Source organism: Diachasmimorpha longicaudata, chromosome 20, assembly GCF_034640455.1.
Source record: "Diachasmimorpha longicaudata isolate KC_UGA_2023 chromosome 20, iyDiaLong2, whole genome shotgun sequence".
Taxonomy (NCBI): Eukaryota; Metazoa; Arthropoda; class Insecta; order Hymenoptera; family Braconidae; genus Diachasmimorpha; species Diachasmimorpha longicaudata.
Window position 1 is genome coordinate 221466 of NC_087244.1, and position 12765 is coordinate 234230.

The following is a 12765-nucleotide window of genomic DNA, read 5'->3' on the forward strand; positions in this document are numbered from 1 at the left end:
GGCACTCATCAGGAGATAGTGCAGAAGAATTCTGTGACACTAGAAGTGGGAACACACTGAATTACGCGTACGTAGCCGACGGTCGACGAAGGAAGGAGATTAATAAATAAAAACACAGAACCCCAACCAACACCAGAGAAAATTAAACCGACAACGCAGACCGATAGCCGAGACGGGAAGTATAGCAGTGACAACGCTTGACACCAACACCAGGAACCACCCAACGCCAAGCCAGGAGCAGCAGGAGAAATTTGGGACAGGACAACTCGCCAACAGCGGTACCGGAGACAACTCAGCGCCAAACCTGAAAAATAAAATCATCATTAGCAGAGACAACAAACGAGATCCGGGACAACAGGATGAATATCGGACTACTGACAATCGTCATGGGACTCGCGTAAGTACTGAACAAGCTTAAAAATTCCTCCTATTCGCACACCGCGATCTTTGGCCAGTCGGACCCAACGACGCGACCGACGGAACCGAGACTCGCGACCATATTTAACACACACAGAATTAAATACAATAGACATGGACGGCGCGTCAAACGAAACCACCACGGGAGGACCGACGGAACCGGTCAACCGCGAGACGACAACAAGTAATCCGACGGCAATATCATGCGTAGCAAACACGACAACCACATTCACAACCTTACAGTCGAGAATAACAGCAAGTACGGTTGCACCAACATCAGTCGGTATTCCCCAACCTTTCGCGTTCAGTTCCCCAATACCAGGGAACATTAGACCAGAAATGGGACAGATGGGTCCGCCCTACAGAAATAATCGATCGGATTTGGGATTAGGACCATTTAGCCCTATGCTAGGAATGAATTACGCGATGGGGAGACAAGAGTTGGGACAACAATTTCACAGGGGCAATGGAATCGGTAGATCGGAAAGGGTACCCGGAAGCCCTATGTCGGAATTGAGTGCGATATTTGGAAGGGCCAATTTCGGTCTCGGAGGACCGAATACGGTCCCTCAAAATACCTTCGAAGACGGGAATGTAGGACAGGGAGCTTTCTCAGGTCACGCACCACAAGCTCACGGATTGGGCTTGGGATACAATCCATGGGCAGATCACGGCTACGGAGAAGATCAACGAGTGAGGAATGCAATAAGACCATTGCCGAAATATGAGGTAGGGGATGAAGTAGAGAGATTCATCACCAGCCTGAATATGTCACGAAGACTTTTGAGGCCGGGAGATGAGCTAAATTTTCTGCACCAGTGCCTGCCAAAATTCGGTCCGAAAGCAAGATTGGCGGTAGAAAGCGCGCTAACAAGCATAAACTCGCTCGATGACCTTGTCACAAAGCTTCGCTTATCATTCGGAACTAGGGAAAACCTACGTCAAATTCTGGGAAAAATGTCGCGTCTGTATCAACAATACGGAGAATCGGTCACAGATTACGAAGCGCGATTCAGGGCTCTGCAATTAAAAGCACAAAGTCGACTTGACACGGATCCGACGGCAGATTACGGGATCACGATCCACGGTATTAAATTAAATATGAGGGAAGCCTTTCTCGCCGGACTCAGAAGAGACATCAAGAGTATGATGTTTCCCCTGACTCCAGCATCTTTTGACGAGGCCGTCGGACTCGCGGTCACGATCGAGTCGAAAATAAAAGAAACCGAGGATTTCGAACAGCTACGGAGGCTGCATGCAAAACCAAAACAGTCTCAAGGGCAAGGGAAGATTCGAAGGATCGAATCAATCGATGATGACGCGATTGAGGCTGATATGAGAGCAATGAACATCAGGTTCACAAACTCCACAAAATCCGACGGACAGAAACGTGTAGTCCGAAACGAAAAGAACAAACCCGAGTACCGAGGGGGGAAACAGTCAGACAAACGGGTGACGAAACCTAACACCAACGATAACGTTTGCTACAGATGTGCCAAACCGGGGCACTATGCACGGGATTGTAGAACCCCCGCTCACCTAATAAAAAAACAACAACGTCCAACGAATAAAATCGCGACTGAAGGAAAAAGAGAAGACCCAAAGAACGACCAAGAGGCGGTCGCTAGTACCAGCCAAAATTTAAACTAAAAACGAGTCCAGAAGAGCTGCGCGATCTAGGACTCGAAGACATGGGCGAGTCAAAAGCGCAGAAAAAAACAATATATAAAACGGCCCATGTAAATTTCCGCGTAATGGACATACCTCCCACCCAAGTACATCTGAAGGTAGATCGAATGAAGGGAAGGGAGGGGAAATTCTTTGTAGACACGGGAGCTGATGTCAATCTAGTACGATCAGACAAACTCAGTCCGGAATTAAGGATAAATCGTGAAGAAATAATAATTATCAAAGGGGTTACACCGGGGAAATCGAGAACGATAGGGTACGTAACTCTGAACGTAGAAGGAATCGAAGACAAATTCCATGTCGTCGATTCGAGTTTTCCCCTTTCAGAAGATGGAATGCTGGGCAGGCCATTTCTGAAAAGCAGGGCAGTCAAAATTAACTACGGGGAAGACACCCTTACAATAGGGGAGGGGATACACACATTTTTAAATACGGAATCAATTTCCCTTCCGCCTACGACAATTAAATTAGTCTACGTCAGAGTAGGTAAATTCGACGCAGAAGTCGGTTACCTCCCGCGAAGGGACATCAAATCAGGGGTGTACTTCGGGGATGCGATAGTGAAACCTAGGGAAGGTGTAGCTTTTTCATACGCGTACAATACCCGGGAAACCGAAGAACGATTTAAAATTCCATTTGTCGACTTAGAAGAAATAGAGACAATTGCAACGGAAGCGGAAATTAAAGCATTCAGCGAATCAGAGAGTTCGGAAAACCGGTCGGAGAGAACCAACAAAATAATGGAAATGCTCCGGCTGGAGGGTCTGGATGAGGAAGAGCAGGAAGAGGCAGAAAATTTAATAAGATATAATCCTTGGGTATATAAACTTGATCACGAAAAACTAAAAGAAGCCAAAATACCGGGATATCAATTTAAACTAAAAGACGACGAACCCGTCGTAGTCCGACAATTCCGCCTGCCCTTCCACATCAGAGACAAATCTAAAGAAGAAATAGATACCATGCTGAAAGCCGGTATCATCGAACCCTCTGACTCACCGTATAACTCGCCAGCGTGGATGGTTGCGAAAAAACCAGGCCCCGACGGAGAGAAACGGTGGCGTATGGTAGTCGATTTTCGTCGACTAAACGAAAAAATGGTCGCGGACGCATACCCACTACCCAATATCACGGATATACTCGACCAATTAGGGGGCATGAGATACTTCTCAACATTCGATTTGGTATCCGGATTCCACCAAATCCCTCTAGCCCCGGAGAGTCGCCCCAAAACAGCCTTCTCAACCACGGGAGGACACTATCATTATACCCGAATACCAATGGGCATTGCGAACGGTCCACCAGCCTTCCAGAGGTCAATGGACGTAGTATTATCCGGACTACAGGGGGCAGGGTTATTTCTCTACATGGATGATATAGTCGTCTATGGAAAAACTTTAGAAGATCATAGAGAAAAATATAAATCGTTCGTGGACAGACTCCATGATGCACAAATGAGCCTACAGCCCTCTAAATGTGAATTTTTAAGGGAAGAGGTAGCCTTTTTGGGGCATTGCGTCAGCCACGAGGGAATAAAACCTAACCCCAAAACAATAGAACCCATCCTAAAATATCGAAAACCTAAGGATAGGAAGGGAATTAGACAATTTATCGGATTGGCGGGGTACTATCGGAAATTCATGGAAAATTTTGCGACAAAAGCACGCCCCCTAACGGAACTCTTAAAAGAAGAGGTCCCCTTTGAATGGGGAGAAAAACAAGAAAATGCATTCACAGGAATAGCCCGAGAAATAACGTCATACCCCATACTACGACACCCAGATTTTTCTCGACCGTTCATCGTCACGACCGACGCATCAGATTATGCGGTCGGGGCAATCCTCAGCCAAGGCAAGATAGGCGAAGATCTGCCTATAAGCTATGCCTCGCGAGTAATGACAAAACCAGAAAAAAACTATACAACTACAAAAAAGGAACTCCTAGCGATAATATTCGCGATTAGGCAATTCCGACCATATTTATACGGAAGAAAATTCACCCTGATAACCGATCACCAACCACTAGTGTGGCTGAGGTCAACAAAAGACCCAGGGGCCCAATTACGTCGTTGGGCAAATGAATTAGAAGAATACGATTATGAAATCAAATATAAACCGGGAAAGTTAAATTTAAACGCGGACGCACTATCACGAAACCCGATACCTGAGGAGACAGAAGAAGTCACTCAGGAGAAAACCGTCGCAATCATAGCCGGAATGAACGCGCAAATTTGGAACGTAGAGGTCGGGGACGCGATATGGTACACTATCAGACCAAGTGGCCAAAGAATAGGACCATGTGTGATCGAAGAAATATGGTCAGATAACAAAGTACTGGTCATGCGCGGCGATAGACCAGATATCGCTCGGGGGGAAAACATTGTAGCAGTGAATACCCCCCCGACAGACTGGAACACAAGCGAGACCGGGATTGAAGCGGTCTCAGCTTACGTCGACATAAAGGTCGGTGATATGGTATGGCACAAGAAATTCTCACCATATCACACGGTGGGACCACACGAAGTTATCGCACTCCTTTCGCCCGACGTAATTAAAGTCAGAACAGGGAATGTCGATACACACGTGTCAAAATGCCGAGTCGTCTCAGTAAACGAAGAACCAAATAAGGGTCCTAGAACGACTTCACACGGAAGCCAAGACGCCGGTCAACCAATAGAAACCCAAGAAAACCGCCCGACAAAAAGGAAGCGAGGACGCCCACGGAAAATTCCTGTTAAATCAGGGATACGAAAACGACCCTCGAAATTACCAGCAGTTAAAAGAAAAAGAGGACGACCGCGAAAAATCCCACTTGAAGAAATATCTACAGAAGAGGAAAATATTGCAAAACGCCCAAAAAGAAACACGCAACCCCCTCAGCCTAATGAAGAACCGGAAACAGAAAGAGAGAGCTCTAACCCCGGAAGCGAACCCGGAAGTGTATTCGACCCCACACAAGAGCCAATACCAACGTCAGATGAAGATATGGGTCGACAAAACTACCAAGAAGATAACGCAACAGCTGACGAGGGAAACGAGACGACACTTGACAACCGAAACGAGATCGACAATAGTCAAAACAGAGAACCACTGGATGACGCAAATTACGATGCATGGGAGCCGCCGACGGACGCTGATAACAGCGAGGGAGAAGACCCCCCTTTCGTCGACAACGAAGAGGCACCAGAGTATCAACTGTCTGAAGAAGAAGACAACGAGAATGTCCGACACTCTCGAATGCACGTGACGGAAGAAAAACAAAACTTCGCATTTTTTCTCCCAGCATCCGGAGAGCCGGATAACGCATGCCTTAGGGTATTAATCGAAAAGGAATGGATACAGGCGGAAGAACTGACGTCACAACGGTGTCAAACGGGAGAGGTAATTAAAATAAGGAAATCCGACAAATGGGGATTTGGCCTGGTCATTAAAGATGACTCAGAGGCAGAAGTCCTCGAGGATAACATTGAACGAACCCTAGAAATATTTCTCGAACTAATAACAGCCGAAAATATAGAAATAATAAGAATGGCACACGACTATGATTGCCTATCGGGACGATCACGAAGAACAATCAGAACGACCCTGAAGGAAAAATTACGCGGAACCAACATACAAGTAATATTATGCGCAAGATTACTCGAAGTACCGACTACGGAAGATCGCATTTCCATCGTTGAAGAAAAACATACATCAACGATAGGAGGACATAAAGGTATCACCAAAACCCTACACGGAGTGAAACTCCAATACTATTGGAAAAACATGTCCCAAACGGTCCGAGAATACGTGAACCTCTGCCAAACCTGCCAACGCAAGAAACTAACGAGGGAGAAGGCCCGCCATCCCATGATCATTACTGATACACCAATCGACGCGTTCGAGAAGGTGTCTATGGACATCTATGAGCCCTCCGGCAGGAGCCACAGGGGACATGCATACCTATTGACAATGCAGGATTGTCTAACGAAATACGCCTTAGCCGTGCCATTGAGAACGGAACGAGCGGAAGACGTAGCACGGGCTCTCGCACGCAGATTAATATGTACATTCGGCGCGCCACAGGCCCTCTTGTCGGACAGAGGCCCAAATTTTACAAGTCAGATCACCGCGGAATTTTGTAAATTATTTAGAATTCGCCACTGTCTGACTACCGCGTACCACCCCCAATCAAACGGATCCCTCGAACGCAGTCACCATGTCCTAACCGAATTTCTAAAAACCCAAATCGGAGATAGCGGAGACTGGGATAAATGGATAGATATGGCGATGTTTGCGTATAATACGAGCGTACACGAAAGCACGGGATTCACCCCTCACGAGCTAGTTTTCGGAGTAAAACCACGCGTACCCTCAGCAAGATCGATCGAGGGAATCGGAGGCAAACCCTATCGCGTATTATTCCAAGAATTAACCGAAGGATTAAAAAGAGTACGCGACCAAGCCCGGATAAACCTCATAAAATCGAAACAAAGATCAAAAAAATATTATGACCGAAAAGTGAGGGAAATATCGCTTCAAGTAGGAGAATATGTTTGGCTCTTAAAAGAGCCCAGAACGGGAAAAAGGGACGATGATTGGAAAGGACCATACCGTATTCTGGAAATTTTAGATCACAACAACGTGAATATCCAAATGGAAAGAAGATCAAAAATTGTACACCGCGACAAACTAAAGAAAGCGCGTCTCAGGGAAACCGAAAACCGCCCCGATAACCGAAATTAGAAAAAAAAAACGAAACGACGAAATATTACCCGTTTTTCGAAAATTTCCGGTATATAAAAAAAAAAAGGGGGATATAAAATAAAATAATAACTCACCAAAATTGAAGAACGGGCATCATCTAATTTGGCAGCAGTTGACTCCGGAAACCGAACTGGAGACGAGCTGGATGGAAAAAGAAAAAACAACAATGAAATTTTCAGAAAATAAAAAAAACATATATTAAAAATATTTTTAGAAAAAAAAATTAAAGAAAAAATGTAGATCCTGGACGCGGTAAAACCGGGTACGATGGCCGCATCAGGAGAAAAGAGGATTCCCTCAGCCTTACACACCGCGAAGACGATCCTAGAAAAAAAAAACAAAGTATAAAAAGATTGGCAAAAAAAAAAAAAAAAAAAAAAAAAACGAGGATCATGATCAGGAGAGACAAATAGAAAAGGAAAATAAACACATACAAAGGCATCCCCACGAACATGCTCGAAGAAGGCAAACCAGTCGTACTCGTCGACGATCTCCTCCCCGAGAGTAGGATCCCCGGACAAATATCGTAGATATTCCAGAGGATCATCCCCGTATTGATACATACGGGGAGCCTGAAAAAAAAAAAAATATATATATATAACACAAATTTAGCATCAAAAAAAAAAAGGGGGGAGGATAACTCACCACCGGACAGGGACCCTCAATAAAGAGACGGGGGAGACAAAAATCACCCGATAGCCACAGGCGCAGATTCTCCTGTCGCCGAACCTCACGAGTAATCCCCATCCTGAGGATAGTCTCCACACGATCCCAACAAGCATCGTAAAGAAGGTCAAACAGGAGACACGGGGCAGAATGGGAGAACAGAGGGACGCGATAATAATTCTCCACCGTCCGGGTAAGCCAGAGTTCAGTGACCTCTTGCACGGTTTCCCAGGGAAAGGACTCCTGAAAAACAAAGGGGAATATATATTAAACATAAAAAAAAACAAAAAGAAAAAAACTTACCAAAGATGCCGGGAGAACTACGTCAAAATCCCCAACCTCAAAACCCGGAATCCAGAAAGGATGGCCCGTCATCTCACTAGAATCTCGCTGGCTATTGAGGAGATCGACCAACCCCAACCCAAAATATTGGCCAGACCGGATGGCGGGAAGAGTAAGAGCTATACGGTACTCAAAAATTTCCCGTGGAGCCCAAGAGGGAAGAGGCTCTAACAACAACTCGTGGAAATCATAGAATCGCGAACCACCACGAATCAGGGACCCAACGAAGGGAACCGTCTCTATAAGGTCCTCCAACACTCGCACAATCGGGTCACCAGCGGATAACACCATTTTATAACAATAAAACAAACCACAAACGATCGACGTGACAGACGGACAACGACTGAATGACCACACGTCAACGAAGAACAAAAAGGGAGAAGAAAAGAAAAGATTCCTAGAAAAGAGATTATAAACACCCCACACAGCATAGAGGGTAATGATAAAAAAAAGGGGGATCAACTTACCAACTATGGAGCAACACCTGAGTCAGACGGAATCACCGACGACTGTCGGGATTCTGGGAGACGACGTCCGGATCCACGACGACGTCCGGATCCTCGTCGACGACCGGAACCTCAAGGACGCCCGGCACCTGGGCGAGATCAGGACAAATGGATAATCGACTTATCCAGTCCCCGGGCGTGAATCGACGGGACCGACGAGCCGTCTGTCGACCCGATCCATACCCCGATTCGGGGCGAATCCCTAAGAAAACAAAAAATAAATTAAAAACGAAGGGGAATAAAATTATCGTGAATAATAAATTAAAGACATAAAGCCTTCCCCAAGAAGCACCACTGAAGGAGGAAGAAGCGGGTGACGTAGGCCGTCCCCCTCCTTCCCGCGGTCCCCTACTCACCACGCTCCCGCTTAAGGAAAGAAGTAAATGACGTAGCGCCCCCCCCCCGCAGTCCCCTGTTCGCCAGTCTTATTATAAATGGACCCCTCAAAAATTATATATATTTAATGCAATTTAATAATAAAAAAAAAGGGACTTACCGGTAAAAGCACCGCCGGTGGAAATAGGCTCATCCCCATTTGGTGATCGGGACACCTTGCTTAGTAATCCGTGCTGAGACATCCTTCACCAATCGAAAGAGAAAAACCCTCACAAAAATATTTATACACGCACTCACAAAAATATTCACAAAAACTTCACTGTTCGTCAAATGTCAAACGACTGGTGACATACGCCCCGCAATTGCGACCCGATAATCTGACACCCCCCCACCGGAAGAGCATACTCTTGGGCACCAAGAAAGACGTCGGGCGACGACCGATATTGATACCGAGAAAAATGACCAATCAATCTCGCTGGCGCACCAACGACGATTATTTAAATTTCGAAATTCCCTAGGGACACCCTCGTTCATTGTAAATTTACACTAATTTGTAAACATTAATCTATTTAGAATTGTGAATTAGGGTAGCGAGAAGATGAATGGAATTGGGCCCAGAAATGATAATACGGATGATTATGGGGTGCTGAGAGAAATTTTACGGTTTTGGGGTAAAGGTTATACATTGATGCATGAGAAATATTGCGTATTTTACTGAAATATAATTCCAGAAATTAGAGGGAATAAAGAGATGGGGTGAATATATGCGTGGGATGTTAGAAATTTTTTAATTCACTTTGGTGATTACGGAGATATCTGAGACTCATTTTTTTTTAAAATAAAGGGGCTTTGAGAATATTAATTATCACTCTCAGGATATTTTTAATGGATCAATAGTTCTAGTAACTATTGCACCTGAAAATTTGATCACCTGAACTTGTTAAAAATTTAAAAAGAAAAAATTAAAATTTATCAAAAAAAAAAAAAAATACTTACTTCATTGGATTGAGAATAATAAATTATAGTTTTTGGGATAATGAAATAATTATTTCGAACTGATCACAGCTCCATTAGTTGTAAAATGCTATATAAATATGTTACCAGGAAATTGAATAGAGGATCCCGCATGATCTCTACCTCTGTCAGGAATATATTTTAATGTTTTCACATTTCGCCCGAAAAATATTCTTATTTCTGACTGATGAACTGTAGAGTACAATCAGCCAGGAATAAGAAGGGGAGTGAAGGACGAAACGTAAACAACAAAATAGCCGCGTATGATTGGATGTTTCAGGCTCGCAGGGAGCCCGGAAACTCCAGGCGTGGAGATCACACGATTAGAGGGAGGAAACGGAATCCTAACCACTAAATATGCGAACCTGCGAATCTATCACACGGTGTGGAATATGATTACACATATCGACATAACAAAATTCCTAGAGAAAAAACAAATCCTCACACGACACTGGTTGGGAATGAAAGGGATCTGTACCCAACTACGAGGCAATTGTAATTTTGAAGACCAATTAGACCAGGTAATTAATCGGCTCGATATATTAGACGGTACTCATCGACACATGAGAGAATTGTTAGCAGAAACACCGGAGAGATCGAAACGAGCGGTCCTCGGATTTGTCGGGAAAATAAGCAAGATTCTTTTCGGGACAATGGACGAAGATGACGCGGACTATTACGACCAATACATAGAATCCCTACAGAACACAACTAGGGAAACCCTAGCCCTTCTGGCGAATCAAACGCACATTATTCGATCCGAATTCGAATCAATCCACCAAACTATTCAAGGTCTAACTAAAGAAATTAAGACCTTGAACGCGACAGTCTACGTAGCCATCGGAAACATCCTCGAACGTATCGACACTATAGGGATTAATGGGAAAATGGCGAGCCTTATATCAGCTTTCGATGCGGAACTGAGCGAATATGAGCTCGACACCCAAATGCTGATTAACGCCATCCTATTCGCGAAAAGAGGACAATTGCACCCGTCAATTATGTCGCCAGAAAATATCCTGGACGCGGCTAACGAAGTAATTCAACATAATCGGGGGGCGGAGTTCCCGGTCCCCCTAGAAATCCCATATATCACCGAATTATTGAAACTCGCGGATCTGACGGCCTATTTTCATAAGGAAAAGGTCGTATTCGTCATCACGATACCGATACTTGAGCTAACAAAATATATCGTGTATAGACACTTGACAGTGCCGACCAAAATTAACAATACCTCAACGTCTCTAGTGGCCTTTATAACGCCAAGTTATCCCTACACCGCTATTTCGGAGGAAGCCAATACGTATCTCAAGCTTGACAGTGAAGACATCAACCACTGTAAAACGGGAATGATCGGCCTTATATGCAAGACCGCACGACCCCTATACGAGGTCAATGGGAACAAGGATTGTGAGGTACAAATGATCTCCAATCCCCGTTTTTCGAGCTCCGAAATATGCGATGTACGGGTAAAATCAATGGACCGAACATATTGGGCCCGAATAGGAAATTCCAACACATGGGTTTTTTCCGTCGTCACGGAAGACGAAATACGGGTAAAATGCACAAGACGCGAACCCGCCACGATCATCATTACGGGAACCGGAACAGTCACCCTAGCGCCGGACTGCGAGATTCGATCGCGATCCGTCACCCTCACCCCATTCCAAGAACTGACGTCGAAGTTCGACCTAAAATTCGTGGACCGAGCCGTCTTCGACATACCGACCCTACTAAACAAGACAATACGCGGACTCGGACCGAACAATTTGACGGAAATCTTAGGCGATATAGGCCTACTACAAACGGTACAGGTTGGACAGAACGACGAGGACAGCGTCACAAGGGACAGTCTCGGGCTGCAAGTCATTATCGATAAAGCCCGAGCGCTGTCCAGACAAGGGGATACAAACAGAAGACTGAGGAGGGTTGAACACGGGTTAGGATACGCGGGGATTTCGCTAGGAATTCTTGGGGTGATTGCCGCGGCATGTTGGAAATTCTCCCTATGGTCGAAGGTCGCGACGCTATGTGGGGGAGTTAGGTTTTGTTCAGGTACTCGAAACAGGGAGAACGAGCCCCACCAACCGAGAACCAGGACCCCATCGCCGCAGGGGCCACCACGACGATCACGCACGAGAAAAACAAACCAAGAAGTACACCTTCCGATGAACACGCTCGCTCGAGGAGTACGACCGGGGCCTACAGCCACCATCACGGAGATTGTGGAGCTGGACGAACACTTGGAGCCTGTCGAACCAAGTCGCCCAGTCGAGACAGCCGCCCCCCTCACCACTCAGCTTGCGCTGATTCCCCAAAATCGAGTCACGCACACCCAACAATATCAGGCCCTTCCGATGATCATCGGGCCGCCGGAACGAACAGGAGCCCAGGGCTGGCAGATCGTCAGCCCATACTGGAACGGGGAGACGTCTTACTCCAGACCACCCCTCCAACACGACCTGGGAGGATGGTAACCAGCAGAACCAACCCCGAAAGCACCTATCAACGACCTCGCTAACTTATTCTTACGCTTATCCGAAAGGAGTTAAATACTGTTCTTGATAAGGACTTTAGCAATAAGAAAACTGTAAGGGTCCGGTCGATAGGGATAGTTTTAAATCTGCTCATATAGCAGGGATTTTGGCCCTTATGGCAGGGAAGTTGATAGCCCTTTTGGCATAAGCCGAGGCCCTTAAGGCACAGACTATATTAAAATTCGTTTCTTTTAGTTTAGTACTATTGCCACCTGATTGTGAACCAGGGTAGCAATAGTTTTATCAGGGGAGTGTGACGTATTGGCCTCCGCCAATGCGTCGTTTTTGAAAATCGATGCCCAGACATGGGTCAGCAGTCCCACGATGTCTTGGAGACGCTGTGGTCAGCTGCCCCAGTGTTTGGAGGATCGGTTTGCTCCCTGCAACGCCATTTGGACAAGGGACTGAACAATCCAACGGATGTTTAGACCATTGTCAGCACCCAAATGACGCCACAGCAGGGATTTAAATAAAGCAGTTTCAGGGCTTTTGGCACGTCCAGTATACTGTGTG

General features: G+C 45.7%; 1 protein-coding gene across 1 annotated transcript; it reads left to right on the forward strand.

Moving 5' to 3' along the window:
* The first annotated feature begins 159 nt into the window (after positions 1 to 159).
* LOC135171566 (uncharacterized) lies at positions 160 to 12484 on the forward strand. Its single transcript, XM_064138194.1, has 4 exons — positions 160 to 397; positions 9996 to 12188; positions 12285 to 12305; positions 12448 to 12484. The coding sequence occupies exons 1-4, from the start codon at positions 360 to 362 to the stop codon at positions 12482 to 12484; spliced, it is 2289 nt and encodes a 762-aa protein (XP_063994264.1). The 5' UTR covers positions 160 to 359.
* The last annotated feature ends 281 nt before the right edge of the window (positions 12485 to 12765 follow it).